This window comes from Sebastes fasciatus, chromosome 12 (genome assembly GCF_043250625.1).
Source record: "Sebastes fasciatus isolate fSebFas1 chromosome 12, fSebFas1.pri, whole genome shotgun sequence".
Lineage (NCBI taxonomy): Eukaryota > Metazoa > Chordata > Actinopteri > Perciformes > Sebastidae > Sebastes > Sebastes fasciatus.
The window spans coordinates 34,265,958-34,289,243 of NC_133806.1; the positions used below are offsets into that span (position 1 = coordinate 34,265,958).

General features: G+C 43.8%; 1 protein-coding gene across 1 annotated transcript in view; it reads right to left on the bottom strand.

Annotated features, from left to right (window-relative positions):
• Positions 1-23,286, bottom strand: part of ascc3 (activating signal cointegrator 1 complex subunit 3) — a 220,671-nt gene that overhangs the window by 154,897 nt on the left and 42,488 nt on the right. Inside the window, exons 6-11 of the mRNA XM_074654885.1 lie at positions 11,877-12,078; positions 10,161-10,296; positions 7,201-7,326; positions 4,659-4,674; positions 2,524-3,083; positions 1,291-2,137 (exon numbers count right to left, since the gene is read on the bottom strand). Of these exons, the coding sequence (XP_074510986.1) occupies positions 1,291-2,137; positions 2,524-3,083; positions 4,659-4,674; positions 7,201-7,326; positions 10,161-10,296; positions 11,877-12,078 (1,887 nt within the window). The remainder of the gene's footprint in view (positions 1-1,290; positions 2,138-2,523; positions 3,084-4,658; positions 4,675-7,200; positions 7,327-10,160; positions 10,297-11,876; positions 12,079-23,286) is intronic.

Consider the following 23,286-nt stretch of genomic DNA (forward strand, 5'->3'; position numbering starts at 1 on the left):
ACTGCTAGTGAGCTAGGGAGAGACTCGGAGAGAAAAAGAGATAAGCCCTTTAGAAAGTGAGAGAAGACAGAGATGGAGCCTCAGAGAATTCACTTCATCTCCTATTCAGATTGTTGAAGTTGAATTCTTTGCAGGAGAAGCTAGGAGATGAATCCAGTCATGGTTGAATGGGTGATAGACAGCACAAAAACAGTTAATTGATAGAACTAAATGTATGTACAGTAGAATCATTCCTGTGATATTCATTAATAGTTGTGTTTCCTTTATGAGCTCCCTGGAGAAAGGTGCATCTCCTTAATCTATCCCAAATTATCCCAATTAATGGAAAACCAAGTGATACCCAAACAGTAGAACTGGTCCCAGAACTCTTTTATCTCACACCTAACCATGTTTGGTTCGTTTAAAACAAGCTCAGGTCAGTTTTGTTTGGGCAGGTGTGAAAGCTGTCAATCGAATCCTGCTGCGGACCAAACGAGAATCGAGACCGCCTGAAAAGGTGGATCTCGATTCGCTTCCAAGTGGACTCTGGTGCGGTTTGTTTGTGTTATGAAAGCAAACAAACCAACCACAGGATTTTATGAAAGCAGATATGGGATTTCAGAAGGTAAACTACTAATAAATCCATCTGCTGCTCATGAAATCTGTTCAGGAAGTGATCTTATTGATCTGCATTTAAGATCATGTATATGGGACAGACCTGTTTCTACTAATATTCACCATAACATGATGAATCAATTTACAGTCTAATAATACTAATAATGCTATTAATCACTTATTAATCAAAGAACATAAATATACACACCAGAAGCATTAAAGTGCTGCATAAACTTCTGTCAATCACCAGAATTTGATTTCCCCTCGTGGGTCCTGATGGTGCAGGATGCCAGTCAGTCTGTAGGATGTCCTGTTCACTCCTCTGGTTTGTTTGTTAATAGTCATTGTGAACAGGAACCGGACCAGAGCTAAAATGCAACAATTAATAATTTTCTCCCCTTGATGCGGACCACGTGAACCCAACTACAGGTGCATGTGAAACACCCTTAGATTCTTACTGATACTATTATATATTGTTAGATTCCACTGCACCCTCTCTCCCTACGGGAAGGGACTGCTCCCTGCTCCCTGCTCCCTGCTCTCTGCTCCCTGCTCTCTGATCCCTGCTCTCTGATCCCTGCTCTCTGCTCTCTGCTCTCTGATCCCTGCTCTCTGCTCTCTGCTCTCTGCTCTCTGCTCTCTGTTCTCTGTTCTCTGCTCTCTGCTCCCTGTTCCCTGTTCCCTGTTCCCTGTTACCTGTTCTCTGTTCTCTGTTCTCTTCTGCTCTCTGCTCCCCGCCCCCTGCTCCCTGCTCACTGCTCTCTGTTCTCTGCTCCCTGCTCTCTGCTCCCTGTTCTCTGCTCTCTGCTCTCTGCTCCCTGTTTTCTGCTCTCTGTTCTCTGCTCCCTGTTTTCTGTTCTCTGCTCCCCGTTCTCTGCTCCCTGTTCTCTGCTCTCCGCTCGCTGTTCTCGGCTCCCTGATCTCTGCTCTCTGCTCCCTGTTCTCTGCTCCCTGCTGTCCGCTCCATGCTCTCTGCTCTCCGCTCCCTGTTCTCTGCTCCTTGCTCTTGCTCCCTGTTCGATGCTCCCTGTTCTCTGCTCTTGCTGTCCGCACCGTTGTCCGCTCCATGCTCCCTGCTCCCTGCTCTCCGCTCCCTGTTCTCTGCTCCCTGTTCTCTGCTCCCCGCTCTCCGCTCCCTGTTCTCTGCTCCCTGCTCTCTGCTCCCTCTTCTCTGCTCCCTGCTCTCTGCTCCCTGTTCTCTGCTCCCTGCTCTATGCTCCCTGCTCTCCGCTCCCTGTTCTCTGCTCCCTGCTCTCTGCTCCCTCTTCTCTGCTCCCTGTTCTCTGCTCCCTGTTCCCTGCTCCATGCTCCCTGCTCCATGCTCCCTGTTTTCTGCTCCCTGCTCCATGCTCCCTGTTATCTGCTCCCTGCTCTCTGCTCCCTCTTCTCTGCTCCCTGCTCTCTGCTCCCTGTTCTCTGCTCCCTGTTCTCTGCTCCCTGCTGTCCGCTCCATGCTCTCTGCTCTCCGCTCCCTGTTCGATGCTCCCTGCTCTTGCTCCCTGTTCGATGCTCCCTGCTCTCTGTTCTCTGCTCCCTGCTCTTGCTGTCCGCACCCTGTTGTCCGCTCCATGCTCCCTGCTCTCCGCTCCCTGCTCTCTACTCCCTCTTCTCTGCTCCCTGCTCTCTACTCCCTCTTCTCTGCTCCCTGCTCCATGCTCCCTCTTCTCTGCTCCCTGCTCTCTGATCCCTGCTCTCTGCTCTCTGATCCCTGTTCTCTGCTCCCTGCTCTCTGATCCCTGCTCTCTGATCCCTGCTCTCTGCTCCCTGTTCTCTGTTCTCTGCTCCCTGTTCTCTGCTATCTGCTCCCCGCCCCCTGCTCCCCGCTCCCTGCTCTCTGTTCTCTGCTCTCTGTTCTCTGCTCCCTGTTCTCTGCTCTCTGTTCTCTGCTCCCTGTTCTCTGCTCCCTGTTCTCTGCTCCCTGTTCTCTGCTCTCTGCTCCCTGTTCTCGGCTCCTTGTTCTCTGCTCCCTGCTGTCCACTCCATGCTCCCTGCTCTCCGCTCTCTATTCTCTGCTCCCTGCTCTTGCTCTCTGCTCCCTGTTCTCTGCTCCCTGTTCTCTGCTCTCTGCTCCCTGTTCTCGGCTCCCTGTTCTCTGCTCCCTGTTCTCTGCTCCCTGTTCTCTGCTCCCTGCTGTCCGCTCCATGCTCCCTGCTCCCTGCTCCCTGCTCTCCGCTCTCTATTCTCTGCTCCCTGCTCTTGCTCTCTGCTCCCTGTTCTCTGCTCCCTGCTCCCTGTTCTCTGCTCCCTGCTCTCTGCTCCCTGTTCTCTGCTCCCTGTTCTCTGCTCCCTGCTCCCTGTTCTCTTCTCCCTGCTCTCTGCTCCCTGATCTCTGCTCCCTGTTCTCTGCTCCGTTTTCTGCTCCCTGCTCCCTGTTCTCTGCTCCGTTTTCTGCTCCCTGCTCTCTGTTCCCTGTTCTCTGTTCTCTGCTCCCTGTTCTCGGCTCCCTGTTCTCGGCTCCCTGTACTCTGCTCCCTGTTCTCTGCTCCCTGCTGTCCGCTCCATGCTGCCTGCTCTCCGCTCCCTGTTCTCTGCTCCCTGCTCTTGCTCCCTGTTCGATGCTCCCTGCTCTCTGCTCCCTGTTCTCTGCTCCCTGCTCTCTGCTCCCTGCTCCATGCTCCTTGTTCTCTGCTCCCTGCTCTCTGCTCCCTGTTCTCTGCTCCCTGCTCTGTGCTCCCTGTTCTCTGCTCCATGCTCCCTGTTCTCTGCTCCCTGCTCTCTGCTCCCTGCTCCATGCTCCTTGTTCTCTGCTCCCTGCTCCCTGTTCTCTGCTCCCTGCTCTCTGCTCCCTGCTCTCTGCTCCCTGTTCTCTGCTCCATGCTCCCTGTTCTCTGCTCCCTGTTCTCTGCTCCCTGTTCTCTGCTCCCTGTTCTCGGCTCCCTGTACTCTGCTCCCTGTTCTCTCCTCCCTGCTGTCCGCTCCATGCTCCCTGCTCTCCGCTCCCTGTTCTCTGCTCCCTGCTCTTGCTCCCTGTTCGATGCTCTCTGCTCCCTGCTCCCTGTTCTCTGCTCCCTGTTCTCTGCTCCCTGTTCTCTGCTCCCTGTTCTCTGCTCCCTGCTCCTTTTACAGTGACTTTTACTGTACCAAAGTTGTCAGCACTAGAAACAAAAGATCTAAATAAAATGGAATGAAGCCACGAACATAAACACACAGAATGCTATTGGACTGTATAACACGCTCCATGGACACATCCCTGAGCCGAATGGAAGGATTAATGGTCAAATCCTCACAGATCACCCTGATGAGGATTGAAAATGACAGGCATTGAAGAGACCTCAGCACTCTGTGTGTGTACACACACACACCTGAGCCAGTATCAGAAACTGTGAAAGCATCAAGAGCAACAGTGTAGATGTGATTAAACCATCCGTTTATCAGTTTGTCATGGTACAAGACACACACACACACACACACACACACACACACACACACACACACACACACACACACACCAAAGCTAGATCTTGTTTATTATGATGTCCATTAGCATGAGTGACAGGAAGGTTAAGAGAGGTGAGCAGGTACACTAGTCTCCTGCAGCTTTACGGATATTGTACTTTAGGGCCTTCATCAACAGAAGGCCAGACTCAGAGAAGAAGGGCTGACCTTTGGCACTGCTGCATCCTCACTAGTGATGCAGTAATGATGGATTACAAAGTCCTCTTCAGCAGACAGGATGGGAGCAGAGCCTTTCAAAGACAATGATGTGTGTGGAGTATCCTCCGCCCTCCTGCCATACCTCCTCCCCGAGGGCCGGAGCAGACCCAACTCCTGCTTTTCCAGCCTGCTGCCCCCTAATACGGCCCAGAGGTGGCTGTCTAAAGGCTGCCAGAGGCTAGGGGGGGTGTATATACCAATATGAGTGTGGGTTTGTCAGTCAAGGTGTCAGTCAGACTGACGGGTCATTGTGTCGGCTGACAGCCGGCTGAGAGCTACAGCGCTTCCATTAAGGAGGAACATCACTCATTGGCCATCACAGCCACAGTCCTCTCCTGTTCACTGGGATGGAGGATAACAGGGAGCATATACACGCCCGGGGCATCAGCAGACTCTCCTGGCAGCTCAACAGACTGACATGTAGGCCTGTTGTTCATACAGATGTACATCAACATGCTGATGAAAGTATTCTATCAAATCTAAAGCCTGGAACCTGCTCATCAAATCCCTTATCGGATCAATGTGGGCTCAGCTTTCAACATGTGGAAGTAATCAAAGTTTTAAATAAGATTCAACTGAAATATCACAACACATAACATCCAAAAAATACAGACAACAAGGTTTCCACATCAACACTTCCAAAACACAGGTGATTCACACATGGACGCGGGGGTGTTTTCTGTAAGCCTAGTGATTAACTGCAATGGAAATTAAATATATATAAATGATTCAAATATGTTTAACACTGTGTGTGGATGAACCTTGGGAATGAATGTGCATCGGTTGATCCTCACATGGCTGTATCCTCACTGTCCTGCAGTATTATAAACTACAGTAACCTTGTTCACTGCCTCCCTCCCTCCCTCTTCCTCTCAGTTCTCATGCTTTAGCTGCCAGTTGTTGACTGCATGTGTAGCTGTGGCTGCGGTTTTCCCAACGCATTGCACGGCACGGGGGTGAGAACAAGGGCGCTGTAATGTATCCATATGATGTTCACGTCCTGCAGAAGCAGTGAATAATATCACTACAATAATATCACAAATGAGAGCAAATCATCTAGCAGTCATTCGGCATGCCGGGGCAGAGCTGGTTTTGGACTAACGCAATGTTACACACTGATGTTAGTTTCTGAATCTGCTCTATTGATTTACAGAATAGGATGTCACATGGCAAAAGGACCATATGAAACTAGCTTGTCTCGAAGGAGGTTAAATAACGCTCCAAACTTTTGTTGAGGAAAAACTATCATGGCCATTTTCAAAGGGGTCCCTTGACCTCTGACCTCCAGATATGTGAATGTAAATGGGTTCTATGGGTACCCACGAGTCTCCCCTTTACAGACATGCCCACTTTATGATAATCACATGCAGTTTGGGGCAAGTCACAGGCTGTACTCGAAACCTAATACTATACTAGTAGTACAACCTCATACTATGTATGTGTGTTACTATGTAGTATGCAGTATATGCGAACAAAAGCTAAATCTACAGTACGCCATAAAGACCCGGATGTCGTACGGATTTGGAAAAAATCTCCAGTATGCATCGGACCAGTCTACCAGTACTGTATCCCACAATGCAAAGCGCTGGAACGGTACAGGTCTATGGTCACAACAAACAACAACAGTAGACAAAAACATTTTTCGTAGCTATTTCATCACTAAATTCACTTCTGAGAATTTTTGAGATGAGAAATCAACTGTGTAGATTTAGAATATTGACCATTTTCTGTAAATTGATGGCGAAGCGAACATTTGCTTCAACGTTTTCGGACTTTAGAAGCTTACGAACTACTGTATTAAAGGGATTGTTTGTAACTTTTTAAGCGTATAAATGTACCGGGTCGGGATCCCATGCGCCCAAGTCACTGCTCCTCTGCCTGCTTGCCTTCACTCACACAGTGCGCGTTCTCGCTGTCTCGCTCCACCTCTAGACGAGCACGGCGCTAACGCCACACTGCAGAAGAGTTAGTTTAGCTCTGAGAATATCTATTGAATGTAAAGTGGACGTTTGTGCAGAAATAACTGCTGCAGCTCCTCCAGACCAACAGAGGTTTCCCGTGTCTTGTGAAGTGACGGGGCTCCGCAGAGAGAAACGTTATCGTCTCTGACCGGGTGCCGGTGTCTCCCTGCGGGCGCAGTCGGGAGGCAATAACGTTCTCTTCCTGCTTCAGCCCTGGCACCAGCCCTGGCAAAAGCCAACACTAGTATCAGCAGTGATTCATGGAGAGACCTTGGTCTGGTCAGCTAACATTACTGCCAAGCAGCTGAAATATAGAGTGATATTGTGCTTTTAGCTGACGTGTGTCGCCTCACTGTGTTGAGCGATGCTCGTTCATGTCTATGTAAAGCGAGCAAGCGCGAGCCCGACGCTGACTTTCGTTGACTTAACGGCCACAGGTGTCGCTGTTAGCAAGCATTTCTGAAAGTCACAAATAGTCCCTTCAAAGGAATGTTTGAAATATTGGGAAATATGCTTGTTGGTTTTCTTGCAAAGCCTGAGATGAGAAGATAGATTCCGCTCTCCTATCTGTACACTTAGCTAGCCGGCTCTGTCCAAATATTAAAAATCCTCTAAATTGGACTAATTAACATGTTCATCTTGTTGGTTTAATCCACACACAAACACAAATGTGAAAACAAGCAATAATTGTCCATGGACGTGTGCACTGTATAATGGTTCCATAATGAAACGGAGCTTCGAGGCAGAAAAAGAAAACGAGAGCAAAGTGTTTTATGTTTCTATATAATCACAGTGATAATAATACTAGATCTGCTAAATGTAGTATGTCAAAGTCAATAAAGGCATATTCATTGTTTAGACTAACCCGTCCTGACCTCAGAGATGTCTCACACACACACACACACACACACACACACACACACACACACACACACACACACACACACACACACACACACACACACACACACACACACACACTGGCTCCTACCTCATCTAGTTCAGAGATGTAGATGGGCTTCTCTTCAAAGCCGATCGGCATGGGTTCGGTGGGTGGGATCTCCACCTCTTCATACATCTTACTGTTGTCTCTGCGGATTCCCTCGGGTAGCAGCATCTGAATGTCACACACACACAAGATGAGGGAAGTCCAAAGCTCACAGATAGCCTCAGAGACTCTTGATTAAAGATTAAGATAACTGGATCTTAAAAAAACAATCGGAAAGGATATTCAAAGTCACAAAATATACTATTATTATTCAGCTATATTTCTCACTATCTTTTTTTCAAACACACTTGGACCATCTAATCAGTACTTTTTAAATATAAATTTGATGTACTCCATGTAAAGGCCCAATTACATAGCACATAATGCAATATGCATGGCATGGCTGGATGTGTTTTTTGTACTACATTTTGTTATACTTTATGGTACTGTGGTTTGTGATATGAATTACTATGAGCATAGTATGCTTTGTGGTACTTTGGGAGACTGGGTAAAGAGCAGTAAAGAGGGAGGGATTATATGGGGCACACTAGAATCATCGCCTCATGCTTGTATGTCTCATTCTCAGTGTCAGTTTACATCCACATCTGTCCAAAATGTCCTCACTTCATTATTTTATCCTGGTAGACATTTCTGTGAAATTGTCATAATTTGCATATGAGGTCTTGAGTTATGGCCAAATACTTGTTTTATGAAGTTACAGTGACCTTTGACCACTAAAATCTAATCAGTTCATCCCCGAGTCCAAGAGGACGTTTGTGCCAAATTTGAAAAAATTTCCACTAGGCATTCTTGAGATATCAGGACTATATATAAACTGGGAAAAAAAGGTTCGGAAAAACTTGTGTTTGGTGGATTATTTCTCTGCTGTATCAATGCTAATTGGCATTGTATTTTACATGGTTGGAAAGCCTGTTTATTTACCTTCACAATGATGTCCAACTTGTAAGGATCATGCATTTGTGGGATGAGCAGCACAGCTGATTATGTGGGTAGCGCCCAAGAAAAATGTTCCAAAATGCTCTGCCAATGGTAAACAGTGTATTCTCATAAGGCTACCAGGAAGCCTGCAATGACTGCCCTTCAACGTCAGGCCCATTTGCGCTGGTGTTGACAACACAGACAATGGAACCTGAACATGTGGGGGAATGTCATGTTCAGTGATGAGTCCAGGTTCTGTCTGCCAAAGTTCAGGGTCAAAGTATGGAGACGACGCAGAGAACGCTATGCTAATTGTTGCACCGATGGAGTAACAGCTTTTGGTGGGGGCAGTGTCATGGTGTGGGGGTGGGGGGCATCTCCCTCACTGGCAAAACAAGGCTTGTCATCATTGAAGGCCATCTCAATGCAGTGAGATATCAGGATGAGATTCTGCAGTCAGTGGCGATCCCATATCTCCACAATCTGGGACCTAACTTCATCCTCCAAGATGACAACGCTCGCCCCCACAGAGCCAGGGTTATCACAGACTACCTCCACAATGTGGGAGTAGAGAGGATGGAACGGCCTGCCAAGAGTCCAGACCTCAACCCAATTCAACACTTGTGGGATCAGCTTGGGCATGCTGTACGTGTTAGAGTGACCAACAAGACCACGCTGGCTGACCTGCAACGAATCCTGGTTGAGGAATGGAACGCCATCTCACAGCAACGTGTGACCAGGTTGGTGACCAGCATGAGGAGGAGGTGCCAGGCTGTTGTGACTGCGTATGGATCTTCCACCCACTACTAAGGCTCCTGACGGTGTATTAAATGAATCAATATGTCTTGTTTGTTCCTTGTTACAGATAGAGAGTTCAATCATACAATCCACCAAACAACTCAAAACAAGAGTCAATACCAACAGGAGAATACACTGTTTACCATTGGGAGAGCATTTTGGAAAAATTTTCTTGGGCGCTACCCACATAATCAGCCGTGCTGCTCATCCCACAAATGCATGATCCTTACAAGTTGGACATCATTGTGAGGGTAAATAAACAGCCTTTCCAACGATGTAAAATACAATGACCATTAGCATTGTAACAACAGAGAAATAATCCACCAAACACAAGTTTCAAAACTTTTTTTCCCCAGTTTATATATAAAGTGAATTAATATAAAATGAAGATACAACCAAACATTAAACAGATAAGAGGTTGTGGTTTTTAAGAGATGGACAACTAAGATACCAGTAAAAGCTTATGGGTAATGTGTGTGTTACTAGGTAATACTAGGTAATGTGTGTGTTATTAGGTAATACTAGGTAATGTTTGTGTTACTAGGTAATACTAGGTAATGTGTGTGTTACTAGGTAATACTAGGTAATGTGTGTGTTACTAGGTGATACTAGGTAATGTGTGTGTTACTAGGTAATACTAGGTAATGTGTGTATTACTAGGTAATACTAGGTAATGTGTGTGTTACTAGGTAATACTGGCTAATGTGTGTGTTACTAGGTAATACTAGGTAATGTGTGTGTTACTAGGTAATGCTAGGTAATGTGTGTGTTACTAGGTAATGCTAGGTAATGTGTGTGTTACTAGGTAATGCTAGGTAATGTGTGTGTTACTAGGTAATGCTAGGTAATGTGTGTGTTACTAGGTAATGCTAGGTAATGTGTGTGTTACTAGGTAATACTAGGTAATGTCTGTGTTACTAGGTAATACTGGGTAATGTGTGTGTTACTAGGTAATACTGGCTAATGTGTGTGTTACTAGGTAATACTAGGTAATGTGTGTGTTACTAGGTGATACTAGGTAATGTGTGTGTTACTAGGTTATATTAGGTAATGTGTGTGTTACTAGGTGATACTAGGTAATGTGTGTGTTACTAGGTAATGCTAGGTAATGTGTGTGTTACTAGGTGATACTAGGTAATGTGTGTGTTACTAGGTAATGCTAGGTAATGTGTGTGTTACTAGGTTATATTAGGTAATGTGTGTGTTACTAGTTATTCAAGCCTCACCCTGGCTCCTCCAACAAACGCAGGCATCTTCGCGGCCTCTGCGTAGCAGTCATAGACGTTGGGATATCGAATACGTTCATACACTCTTTCTCTGCCCCATACAGGTTCACGTCGTGCAGTCAGCAGGGCCTGCTCCCTGTGCAATCAAACCCAACACACATGGAACATGAAAAACACATAAAAGAAAGTATCTGGATAGGATAAACAAAGGTATGGTTGGTAGGGTTCTTCAAAAACATGTTATATTTGTTGAAATTACCAAAATATGAAAAGAAATCTCTATCTGTGAGTGTAGCAGGACTGTAAGAAGCCTGTCCAATAATTTGATTCAGATTTTATACAGGCTACCTGCTGGTCTACACACATGCCTGCGTGCACTCACTGCGTGTCATCAGTCTTCCACCAGCTGCTGGTTGACAGCTGTGAGTTCTAACAGTAGTCTTGTTGGTTGTTTACGTTCATAATGATAGTGTTAGGGGAGTGTCTTTGGAGGGATGTCTGAAGGGATAGACTGTCTACCGACCTGTCCTCCTACCCGTCTACCTACCTAATGATAGTGTTGGGGTAGTGTCTTTGGAGGGAGGTCTGAAGGGACGGACTGTCTACCTACCTGTCTACCTACCTAATGATAGTGTTGGGGGAGTGGCTTTGGAGGGATGTCTGAAGGGACGGACTGTCTACCTACCTGTCCTCCTACCTGTCTACCTACCTAATGATAGTGTTGGGGTAGTGTCTTTGGAGGGAGGTCTGAAGGGACGGACTCTCTACCTACCTGTCTACCTACCTAATGATAGTGTTGGGGGAGTGGCTTTGGAGGGATGTCTGAAGGGACGGACTGTCTACCTACCTGTCCTCCTACCTGTCTACCTACCTAATGATAGTGTTGGGGGAGTGTCTTTGGAGGGAGGTCTGAAGGGACGGACTGTCTATCTACCTGTCCTCCTACCTGTCTACCTACCTAATGATAGTGTTGGGGGAGTGTCTTTGGAGGGAGGTCTGAAGGGACGGACTGTCAGTGTTGATGACTTGGTGATGCTCTCTCTATATTTAGGGACATATGGAGCTAGTGCTGCTAGCTACTGTCATGGGAAGAGTAGTCAGCACTGGGCTGGGTTGTTTGGTTGGATCATTTCTAAAATCTAGTGTTCTCTTGCTAGTTTGTCAGCATTACCTACCCTAGCTTTAAGCACTTCAAGATAAGGACAAAGGAGGAAATTAATAAATGGCAATGTCATTTCAAACAAAATCATCAGCACAGTGTCACATCTGCAGAGACTCGGTTCCATACATGGACCCTGGTATCATCCATATTTAGCTTTAGAATGAATAGTGCAGTTGATGATTCACATGGAGAGGCACAGATGTGAGGCATTATGTTCCTTCCCAAAGTGGCTTACCTCTTTGCTAATCTTTTCCTTCACGCTGGGCTGGATTTGGTCATGCTAAGTTTTTAATTAAACAGATCGCTGCTCTTTTTTTTTCATCCTCTGAAATTAAACTTTCAGTAAAATCCTCAACAAAAAAAGATGTGACGAGCTGCAGTGTCGCTGTGCTCTTTTCTTTTTATTTTATTTTGTAAAGTTCGAGCCAAGTTGTCATGAAAAATGCAGAAGCTTCTCGGTTTTGGTGCAGATACCTGAGCCACAGGTAGAGATGGACAAACACAGAACAAATGAGGGAAAAAGGACCGAGAGAAGGTTTGAAGAGATGATATACCTCTGGGTTCTCATCTCTCTAGGGTCGAAGGTCATGACAGCATCTGTTGAGTCGCTGTCATCTATTCCTTTGCCTCTCTTCCTCTCTCTCTTCTCTTCCCTGCGGTACATCTTCATCATCTGTTTCTCCTGCTCTGATTGGATGGTCACCTGGCACCCAAAGGTGGGCTTGGTCACTTCTCCACTGACCTTTCGACTCACATCTGGAGGAAATCCATAGTACATAAAAGGCTAAATGTTACTACATCATTTCTAGACAGGATTAAATCATTATATTTCTTTAAATGGAAGTCCCATGACTATCAAGACACCCGGGTTATCAAACCTTTTTAATACCTCTAAAAGGAAAAATGATTAAAATAAAAAGACAACCTAGACTAGAGTATACCCTGTTAATGAGGCTTCCGGTTATGGCATCTACCTGAGTAGCAGCACCAGTTTGAGCTCCGACCAACTGGGTTTAAATTTGCACTTCCATTGCGGTTATATGTCACCCAGTTAACTTTTAATGCTTCAGAATTGTTACTTAAACACTTTGTAAAGTAAAAATGACAAACAGACAAAAAAACAGGCCGAAAAATAACGGACCAAGTTGACGAGGAAGATGACGTTAGCATGGACCGGCCCTCACTAGATGGCAAAACGGAGGAGGAAGAAGATAACGTTAGCTGCCAAGCTAACGGGGCCAACATTCTAGCAGCCATACAGTCCATGAGATCAGACTTCTCCACTCAACTACGTGAAGCTGTCTCGTCTAATCAAGAGATAAAAGAAGCAATTGGTGTCTTCTCTGAGAGGCTAACTTCCACTGAGACCCGCATTAGCAAAGCTGAAGATGACATTTCTCTGCTTTCTAGCAGGGAAACTGCTCTTCAAAACAAAGTGCAGGTGCCCGTCATCATTGAACGAGCCCACAGACTACCAGGCCGGTAAGCACCGAACGCATCCCCCCCGAATTCTCATCATGAAGTTCCTTAACTATCAAGACAAGGTGCGGGTGATGAGAGCAGCTCGCCAAACGGGTGTATGTGATGTATCGGAACAACCACATCATGTTTTTCCCAGACCTGTCAGCGGAGGTACAGAAACAGCGGAAACTTTATGACGGTGTGAAGCGGCAGCTTCGGGAATTAATCCTAGACTTTGGACTAATCTTTCTGGCTAAAATGAGGATTTTTCATCGGGGCAGTCGACACCTTCTCCATACCCCCGCAGAGGTGGAGGATTTCATCCGGCGAGTTCGTCAGCAGAAAGTCGGGTAACGATAACGTTAGTTAACAGACTGTGAAAAAGTCCATCAATGTTTCACTCTAACATAGTAACCCGCTGGAAGTGTATTTGTTAAGGAGAGACATTTAGGAGAATCAACCCTGTCTTGTAAGTTTACTTAAGTTTATTTAAGGTAACTTCACAATAGCACGAGCACCTGACAAGAAGGCATCCCAGAGCGCTGCGTGAAGAAGACAGCAACAAGACACCACTGTAAGTCCTGTTTACTTTTTCATCACCCAGGCATGATCTACTAAGATTGTCTAAAACGCGGGCGTGTTTCTGTTAGCAGTAGTCATTTAAAGTTTGTTTTTAAAATGTTTCTTCATCACCACCATGTTAAAAGTATTTTATGGACCACTGTTATAGTAACGTAACGTAACGTAACGTAACGTAACGTAACGTAACGTTACACCACGTGTCATCTAACGTTGTTATTCGTCCGTTATATATTTTCTGTTTACTTTAACGGCGATGTATAAGTGAGAAAATGGCTTATAGTAACATTACATATTGTTCTACAGTCTGTGACTGTTAGTCTGTAAATAGTTTCAATTATTTCTCTCTTGCTCCACACTGATGCAAAAGTACATTTGCTAGTGTTTATCTTAACTGCATATTATTACAGTGATGAAATAAATCCATTTCTAAACCATTTAAAGTTTTAAGTTAAGTACTTAAGTAAAAATACTGATGAGGATTATTATTATTATTATTAGCCTAATGTCATAACACAACAGTGCTGTGGAAATTAGACCTGTTTTAAAATGTGCCACTATTATCATTATTCTAAAGGCTTTCTGTCTCTTTTTCAGGATAAGACAAAGCAGAGTGGATGACTTTTTCCACAAAAAGAACATTGCACTTTATTCCTTTTACATGAATTTACAATACAAGCTCTTGTTTTAATTTTATTTTGGAGAAATTGTATGTTGGACTGAAAACAGATTACCAGTAAAGACTGGGCTATTTTTTGTTGTGAAATAATGCCATAATAATACTCTTGTTTTATGTATATGTTTATAAGAGAAGATATTTGAATAAAGTATTGAAATAATAATGAGTCAAGTTTTTGATATTTATTTATAAAAAAAATTATTTCGAATAATTGATGAATTAGTCGTTAGATTAATCGACTAATCGAAAAAATTATCGTTAGATTAATCGTTAAAAAAATAATCGTTAGGTGCAGCCCTAGCTTTCAATTAGGTGAATTACCCCCATCTTTGCGAAATGCTCTTTTAATCCTAATATTAAAACCTGGGAAATCACCAACAAAATGTGATTCCTATCGACCAATTTCATTCATAAATTCAGATGCGAAACTTACTGCCAAAATACTAGCACGTAGGCTTGAAAAGTACCTGCCTCTCTTCTCTGATCCTGATCAAAATGGCTTTGTAAAGGGACGCCAAGCTTTCCACATTATCCGAAGGGTTTTAAATATTATTCACGAAAAGACTTATTAGAGAACAAGTATTATCGTTGGACGTGGAAAAAGCATTCGACAGAGTCGAACATCGCCATCTTCTTGATGTACTTCCTCGATTTGGTTTTGGTAGTTACTTCTCTAATTGGATTAAAGTATTGTATAACAATTCAGTAGCATCTGTGACGACTAATAATATGTTGTCCAAACCCTTGGACCTCTCCAGGGACACCCGCAAAGGCTGCCCCCTTTCGCCACTATTATTCGTGATGGCAGTGGAGCCTTTGGCAATTGCTATTAGGAATAATCAAAGTATTACTGGTATTAAGATATATAATACATGAACATAAAATTGGATTCTATGCTGATGATATTGTAGTGTTTTTATCGCATTTAGAACGGTCTATACATAATTTATTTGATACTATTCAAGCCTTTAGTAGTTTCTCAGGCTATAAAGTTAATGAATCCAAATCTGCCATTCTTTTCCTTAAATATTCTGAGAGGTTAAACCCGCCTGTACAAACACCATTTAAAATAGTCTCAGATAGTTTCACTTATCTAGGTATAAAAATTAGCCCTAAAATCGAAAATTTAATATCAGAAAATGATGATCCAATGGTGGACTCTGGGTCCGAATCAATTAATAGATGGTCAATGTTGCCAATTTCTATGATTGGACGTATTAATATTCTTAAAATGAATGTTCTCCCAAAATTCCTTTATCTCTTTCATTCATCCCCCTTAGTCCTCCTGCTCATTTCTTCACAAGAATGAAACGCATGTTTTGTAATTTTATTTGGAACAACAGGCGATCTAGGCTTCGCTTATCACTGCTATACCTACCTATGAAAGAGGTGGATTAAAACTTCCTAACCTTCAGTGGTATTATTGGGCAGCCCAACTTTCAACAGCCTCCTGTTGGTTTTCATTAGTACCACCAAGGTCCTGGGTGAGCATTGAACAGTGTACTACATCTCATCTACTACTTAATTAATATCTGTACTCTGCTAAACTAAAAGAACTAAAGAAATTTACAAATAATCCATTTGTTAACAATACAATACAGGTATGGCTTGGGGTACATAAATATCGGGGTGAAACCCCAGTATTGTCACAATTTACACCAATCTGGGGTAACAGTGGCTTCACACCTGGAACGAGAGATATGGGCTTCAAAATCTGGGCCAACCAAGGCTTACTAATAATTGCAGATCTGTTTGATAGTGGCATTCTTATGTCTTTTGAAGATTTGAGACAAAAATATGACATTCATTTGAAACACTTCTTTAAGTTCCTGCAGATTAGAAGCAACATATCTAAAACACAAAACTCTCTATCTTACCTACTCTCACCTCCTTTGAAAAGATAGCAGTGAACCAAAACTCCATGAGGACAGATTTCTCACTTTTATGAAATAGTGATGGATAGCTCCGAGGTCTCCTCAGAAAATAAAAGACTTGCATGGTGTGAGGACCTAAACGATGAGATTACAGTCGAGGACTGGCAACAGGTCTGCCTAAATGCTCAAACACAATCCATAAATACTTGTTTTAAACTTCTACAATATAAATGGATAATGAGACTGTATATAACACCAATCCTGTTAAATAAATGTAATCCCTATATTCCCGATTTGTGTAGTAAATGTGGAACAAAGGGCACACTATTTCATTGCCTATGGAACTGCCCAATTATCCAAGCTTTCTGGATATTCTTTCATATGTTACAGGTGTGAGGTTGACGGTGTGTCCTAAACTATGTATCCTTGGATTTTTTTCTTTTGTTTACTACAAGAAAAGCATACCATAGCCAAGCTTTGGAAATCATTTAACAGACCAAGCCTATGGATGTGGCTCGAGGGTCCATTACTCTCTCTTGCCCTGACAATTAAGGGACAATACTCTACCTTTGAGAAAATATGGAGATCTTTCTAGGAGTTTCTCTAGAGTTTCTAGGAGGGCGGAGGGGGGGGATACAGAAGTCTGGTTGCCTTGAATTTTTGCTGATATAATTTATATGTAATATTTTTGTTTTATTGATTTCCTTGTGTTTATATAGGTCATTTTTATCTCTTTTGTACTTAGTGATGTATGTATTGCTCTGTCAAAACATAGTAGAATTAGGTAGAGCCTTGATGTGGATGTTCTTTAGTCCACCTTACTTGTTTATTTGTACAATTGTTTGTTTGTTTGTTTGTTGAATTACTGGAGGAGATGCGCGCTCGCTTGTGGCTATGCTGTTCAGACAAGACTCCACCACAAACTGCACGGAATGACCAAAACCTCTTGGTTGTATCTAGTGAAGCCCGTCTGTTAGACAGTGTTGGCCGCGGTGGAGGACGCGGAGGAGACCGTAGCTTTGGTCTCCAGGACCGGAGTCTCTGCTCCTCTGCTCCTCTGCCTGCTTACCTTCACTCACACACCGCGCTCGTTTGCTCCACTCTCACGTGCATGCGCGCACACTCCACACTGCAGAACACTTCGTAGCTCTGAGAATATATCTAGTGAATGTAAAGTGGACGTTTGTGCAGAAATAAATGCTGCAGCTCCTCCAGACCAACAGAGGTTTCCCGTGTCTTGTGAAGTGACGGGGCTCCGCAGAGAGAAACGTTATCGTCTCCAACCGGGTGCCGGTGTCTCCCCTGTTCCCTCCGGCCGTGGTCGGGAGGCTGGGGCAGGAAAAGCCAACACTAGGATCAGCATTGATTCATGGAGAGACCTTCGTCTGGTCAGCTAACATTACTGCCAAGCAGCTGAAATATAGAGTGATATTGTGCTTTTAGCTGACGTGTGTCGCCTCACTGTTTTGAGCGATGCTCCTTCATGTCTATGTAGAGCGAGCACAAGCGCGAGCAACAGGGCGCTGACTTCCGTTGACTTAACGGCCACAGGTGTCGCTGTTAACAAGACATTTCTGATTCTTACAAACATTCCCTTTAATGAAATATTCAGTGCACATTAGCTAACATAACTGCCTTCTCATTAACGAAAATAAAACGCCCACAGGTGATTGTTTTTGCACTGTCAGTATCAGGAAACATTTCCTGTGTGTACGAGTGATGTCGACTTATTGCATTCAGAACCCACAGGAGGAAAGGTGCTGAATGCTGTCTGGTGACTGGCAGCAGGGCTCGAAGGCTTTGCCAGAGCGGAAGATAAATCTTCTGTAGTACGCACAGGCGATAGCAGCAGCAACCAACGACTCCACAGACATACTACTTTTTCCAATGCTAGCATACAGCGCTTGTGCTTTTCAGATTTCATGTGAGATTCCAGTGCTTTACAACCTATTGTCCCAAGTTTGAAAGTTTTGCGACAAAGTTCACTTTGCGTCTGGGCCAACCACGATATTTGTCGTCCTCTGACCCTCTATCATTAGATGGCTGCGCCTGCACTGCCTGCTCACTGCATCCACTTCTTGTTTTGGTTTTATTTGTCTTTTTCCCCGCCGCAGCCCTCAAATTGGAAGCTGGATAAACACATTGTTCTTAAAATGCGGATCACAGCCACACAGAGAGTACTACGCCGCCTACCAAGAGGAGTGCACGCTACCTATTTAACGTACACACTAATAGGTATTGGACTTTGTGAAATGGTCATTGTTGTGGGATATAAAATGCCTGTGAAATAAAACATAGACCCGCTCATTCATCCTCCCCCAGATCTAACTCCGCTTTGAGACACCGATACGATATATCTGCAATAAGCTAATATCAGCCAATAAGCTGATTCATCAGTCCAACTCTTGATGATACGCTGGATGTTGTTTTAGTGCTGGCAAGCTTTGGTTTCTGTCAGTTACATTCCTTTGCAGTCTAATACATTGCTTCTTTTTATTTATTAATTGTACTTGGAACCCCATTAATTCCAGTTGTTGCTAGTCTTCCTCGGGTCCACACAGAAACAATGACAAAAAAACTATAAAATCAAACAGTATCAATAAAACGTATCAGAACATCAGTGAAATGGTTCCACATATGAAACAATAATAAAATAATGGTCCACCATGGAAACAAAAACTAAATTGTCACAAATACACAGCAACAAAATAATAATCAAAACGATTTAAAAACAGCAATAACCAAAATAACATCTAAGAGAGAAATAAGCAGCTGCCAGTCCATGAACAATGTTTGATGTAATAATAATAATAATCTAATATTGTGAGAGTTTCCAGGCTCTGAATGAGTCTTTATCTCTGGGTGAACAACAGAAGTGTTCACATTGAGAAAACAACATCAGGTCAGCCAATGTCAGACAGATTCAGATTTCAGCAGTAATCTGGATTGCCCACTGATGTCAGATGCAAGTGCATGTGGCATTGCACGGGTTAATGTTCCCCATTGCAGCCTCCCTGTTTGAGGCACAACAGCTCAATAAAAGGCAGAATTGCTCTTGAAAACAGATGAGATGTGATGATTGCACCGCGGCCCGGGCTGATTGACTGAATGATTTCTTCTTTATCTCGTCTAGCGGCTCTACCTGCTGCACAGCCTCCCTCTCCTTGTAGCAGCTCCCCTCTTCCTGTCACTCTTACCCTCCCTCCCATTACCTTTCCCACTCCCAAACCCTTTAACTCTGTCACCCTCTATGCACCAATTCCTCTGCCTGAACCATTCCCCATCCTTTACTCTCCCTCTCTCTGGGAGCTATTGTGCCTCGTTATGCGTCTCCAACAGTGATTGCCTCCAAATCTCCAGGATTCTCATTTCCACAAGTGATCCTGGTGCCATAATCATTGCAAGGAGCATCTCCATAATAAGATTTGGTTTGCTTACAAGATGGTTTCAAGGTGTTTTCACACCTTTAACATCAATAAAGGATTCTTAAGAGCGGTCTTTTTAGAGTCAACATATAGTAGCGACTTACCACCAGTGTTGGGCAAGTTACTTTCAAAATGTAATACATTACATAGTACTAGTTACTTTCATTGACAGTAGGGATGCTCATTTTGAAAAATGTTCTTAACCGTTAACCGACCCTCGTTAACCGATTATTAACCGTTAACCGACAACATTTGTGCCTCGCATGCAGCGGTGTACCAGCTGCAGGAGCACAACAGATATTGGTTGACGGGAGTCTCCAATTCAGCGTCCGGGAGCGTTAACTTAGCAGCTACGATGCTGCGTGTAGTGTCGCAGACATGCAGCCACTTTCCCAGTAAAAGTCTCCACCGCACATTTAGTTTAGTTTAGCAGGTTGTCAGCTGTGTGTCTGCCCGGCGTAACTTTAGCGAGTGGCCAACAAACAGTGTGTGTATTTGTGCTACGTTAGCAGCTCTAGCATTGCCGGAGGCTTCGTGCTCGCCGCCGCACACGTAGTCTGCGTAACTTTAGTGAGTTTCCAACAGACCGTGTGTGTGTGTGTTGGCGGTGAGTGTGAGGTTGTTGGTGGCGTTCTAGCTGTGGACGTAGATGTAGCAGTGTGTGTAGTTTATTTGTCGGTGAATAAATGCTATGAAACTACAACTCCTCCGCTCCGCTCAAACGAGCCAGAGACCGGAGCCGACTTCCTGTATCCTGCAACTCCGGCTCCGCCTCTTAAGGTGGGCTGTTAAGGTGGACCAGCTTTTCTCCTTAAAGAGACGAGCCGCTCCTCTGAGCCGCTCAGCGTTTGAGTTAATTATTACATTTCTTTTAACCGTTTTAACCGAAAGCGTTAATCTGTTAAAATGCTTAATGTTGGTTAGCGGTTAAATGGTTAATTATGGACATCTCTATTTGACAGTAATACGGTACTTTACACTGTTACTGTCTGTGTAGAGTAATGTGTTACTGATTACACTACCTTTGCATTACTTTCACCAAAGTAAATGCAGACAGTGGGCACTATAAAATGAAAGACGGTGATCAAAGCACAGACGCTCAAGTTTTATACAGTTTATTATAAATCCTGTGGTGGGCGATGCTGTAGAGCCTAAAGTCTGGGGCACACATCCAACGTCAGGAGCGCGTGGCGGCTGCGTGGCGTGTTGGCTGTGTGATACACACGTCTGGTGTTCACACTAGCTGCGTGTCTGCTGGGTTTCTGCTGCTGCTGTCAGCCCTTTCTTTCTACATAGGGTTTGCCTTTTAATGGCCATTTAACTTCATGATAAATGTGATTTATATTTATTTTAGACAGAGAAGGTTCAGAAACGTGTGGTAATTTGTAAATAATAGTAATAATCCACAATTAAAACTCTGTACTATATTCATTCATTGAGCTCTCCAAGTCACTTTATGTTCTAGAACACTGTCCGGCACATATTTCAGAATAAAAGCCTCGTGTTAACAAATGAAGGAATTCTGTCCACAGAAAAACCGGAGCAGGAAGTGTTGATTTAAAAATAAGTCTTTCATTTTTTTCATCTCCGTAACATATTCTACAGATAGACATGGAAACTGTAGTAAAGTATTGCTGGTATGATGTTAATATACTGTCAATAGATCACTTTCATTGTCTGTGACATATTCTACAGATGTCTAGACATGGAAACTGTAGTAAAGTCTTGCTGATATGATGTCCATATACTGTCACTAAATCACCTTCACTGTCTGTTGCTGCTGAGAGACGCAGCTGAGACGCGCGCGGCTCCCGTGAAAAATAGGCGAGCCTTCTATTCTATAAAATAGAATAGCGTCTGACGCGCGTCTCATGCGGGCAGTGTGGCCCCTCTAACCTGTTAACATGGACGCCAAAATAAAAAACAACACGCCACGCAGTCGCCACGCGCTCCTGACGTTGGTAGTGTGTCCACCACTTAAGGACGTGTGTCAGTATAGCATTTTAATCTGGCAGAAAAGAGCTGGCGGGGCACTGGCGGGGCACTGGCGGGGCACTGGCGGGGCAGCTGGCGGGGCCAGAAACCAGAGAAGTAAGTCTCAAACTGGTGATGTCATAGGGTATAACGTGTGGAGCTGCTCCATAGAACAATGAATGGGAGGTTTTCTTTCTCTTTATTCTACTGTAGTGTTGTCAGCTGTGAAACACAAAATGTTCCCATATACTCAGAACGTTCCTCTGGGTGCTCTCAGTGTCCTCTAGAACACCTCTCCCCATTCATTGTCTATAGAACAGTTCCACTCTTTATACCCGATGACATCACTAGTTGGAGTTTCAGCACTCTAGTTTGTGGATTTGGGAGAGAGTTGTTCATGTTTTTGCTTAAACCATATGAATAACATCTATGAATTTTGAAAATGTCCGTAGTTCTCCTTTAATGTAAGTAATGAACTGGGTTAGTTTCAAGGTGATATCTGTTGGTTAAATGTTTTACCTTATTCACCTGTGTGGCTTGTAAAATGTATGGAACTTTACAATCCATATCTTTAAAGGCCGTTTTGTCAAAATGAGGTTTTTCTCTGACTCTGAGCCAGAAATCTCCACTTCAGCAGCACATCCACTAAACTTTCCACTCTCATTCCTATCTATATTCTGAAGGTTTGGACTGAGGGGGTTTGTTCATATAACATTCAGAGCCTGATTTATAGAATATTTTATTCCTTAAAGCATGTCAATGAAATTATTTTTTTATGGTTGTTGACAGTATTTTCTGATTTATGGAGTGATAAAAAGATATCACTAATCCCCTCAGTAAAAACCTTTGACTCAAATATGTCAACAAAATCTTGAATTATTGCACAGCCTCATTAGCCTTGTGAACATGCAGTTACTGAGTGTAAGACTTCCTACAAGACTAGGTGATGACTAGTGAGACTAGAAAACATTGGCTGGCAATCTAATCCCTGAGTTAAATTGCAGAATAGCGCATAAATATGCACATTTGTGGTATATATAAACATAGTATTAACATAAAAATGCATGCAGCAACAGCTAAACATCTGCTCTAGTGCTAATTATATATTTTTGCTATCACAAAGCACTCCATAATCCACCCTCTGATAATGTCTGCTCAAAGTGTGGTTCAATAATTTCAATATATAACTCTCACCAACATTTAAGTCCTGTAATTGTGAAGAAAGTGAAAGTGTTTGAGTACTGACTTCTATGAATGACCCGAGTACTTCAGGCAGCCAAACAGACTATAATAGCCTTGTAGTCAAACTCTCTTAGCAATGAGGATGATGCAACACTCTGAGTTCTTGTTCTCTCTGGTAGTTGTTGTCACACTCAGAGCTGTCAGCGGAGTTTGTACTTGAGCAGCAGAGAAAAGACTATGTTCTGATCACGGCCTGAGGAAACGGAAACGGTACAAAATGCTTGTCGGAGAAGCACCGGCATCATATTCCTGTTCAATTCATGGCAGAGCCATTTGCTACGGTACATCGAGTCTGGGAAAGTTATTTCTGCATAGTTCTCATCACATATTCCTCGACACCTACTGTACAACACTTGAACAGAAAAAAAAATATGCTTAATGACCCAGTCAAAGGCATTTGTACACACAAACACTCAATGGGAGGCTATTTCTACCAGTCAGCATCCCAGCGGGCTCCACCTCCACCTCTCTGTGTGTCTCCGTGCTGCTTTAGAGAGAGCGCGAGACAACACAACTGTAACCTAGACAACGGCTCTCCCTCTGCTAGGGCTGCAACAACACAGTAAACAGACTACTACAATAAAATGTATAGTTGCTATGCCGTTGCTATGTTAGCAAAAGCTGCCTATTCTATTCACTCATCCAGTATGGAGTAACATTAACACCTGAGAGATAAAGCTCGAAGAGGTAAAGAGCTAAAAAGTTTCATAGAGCTGAGTGGAACTTCAAC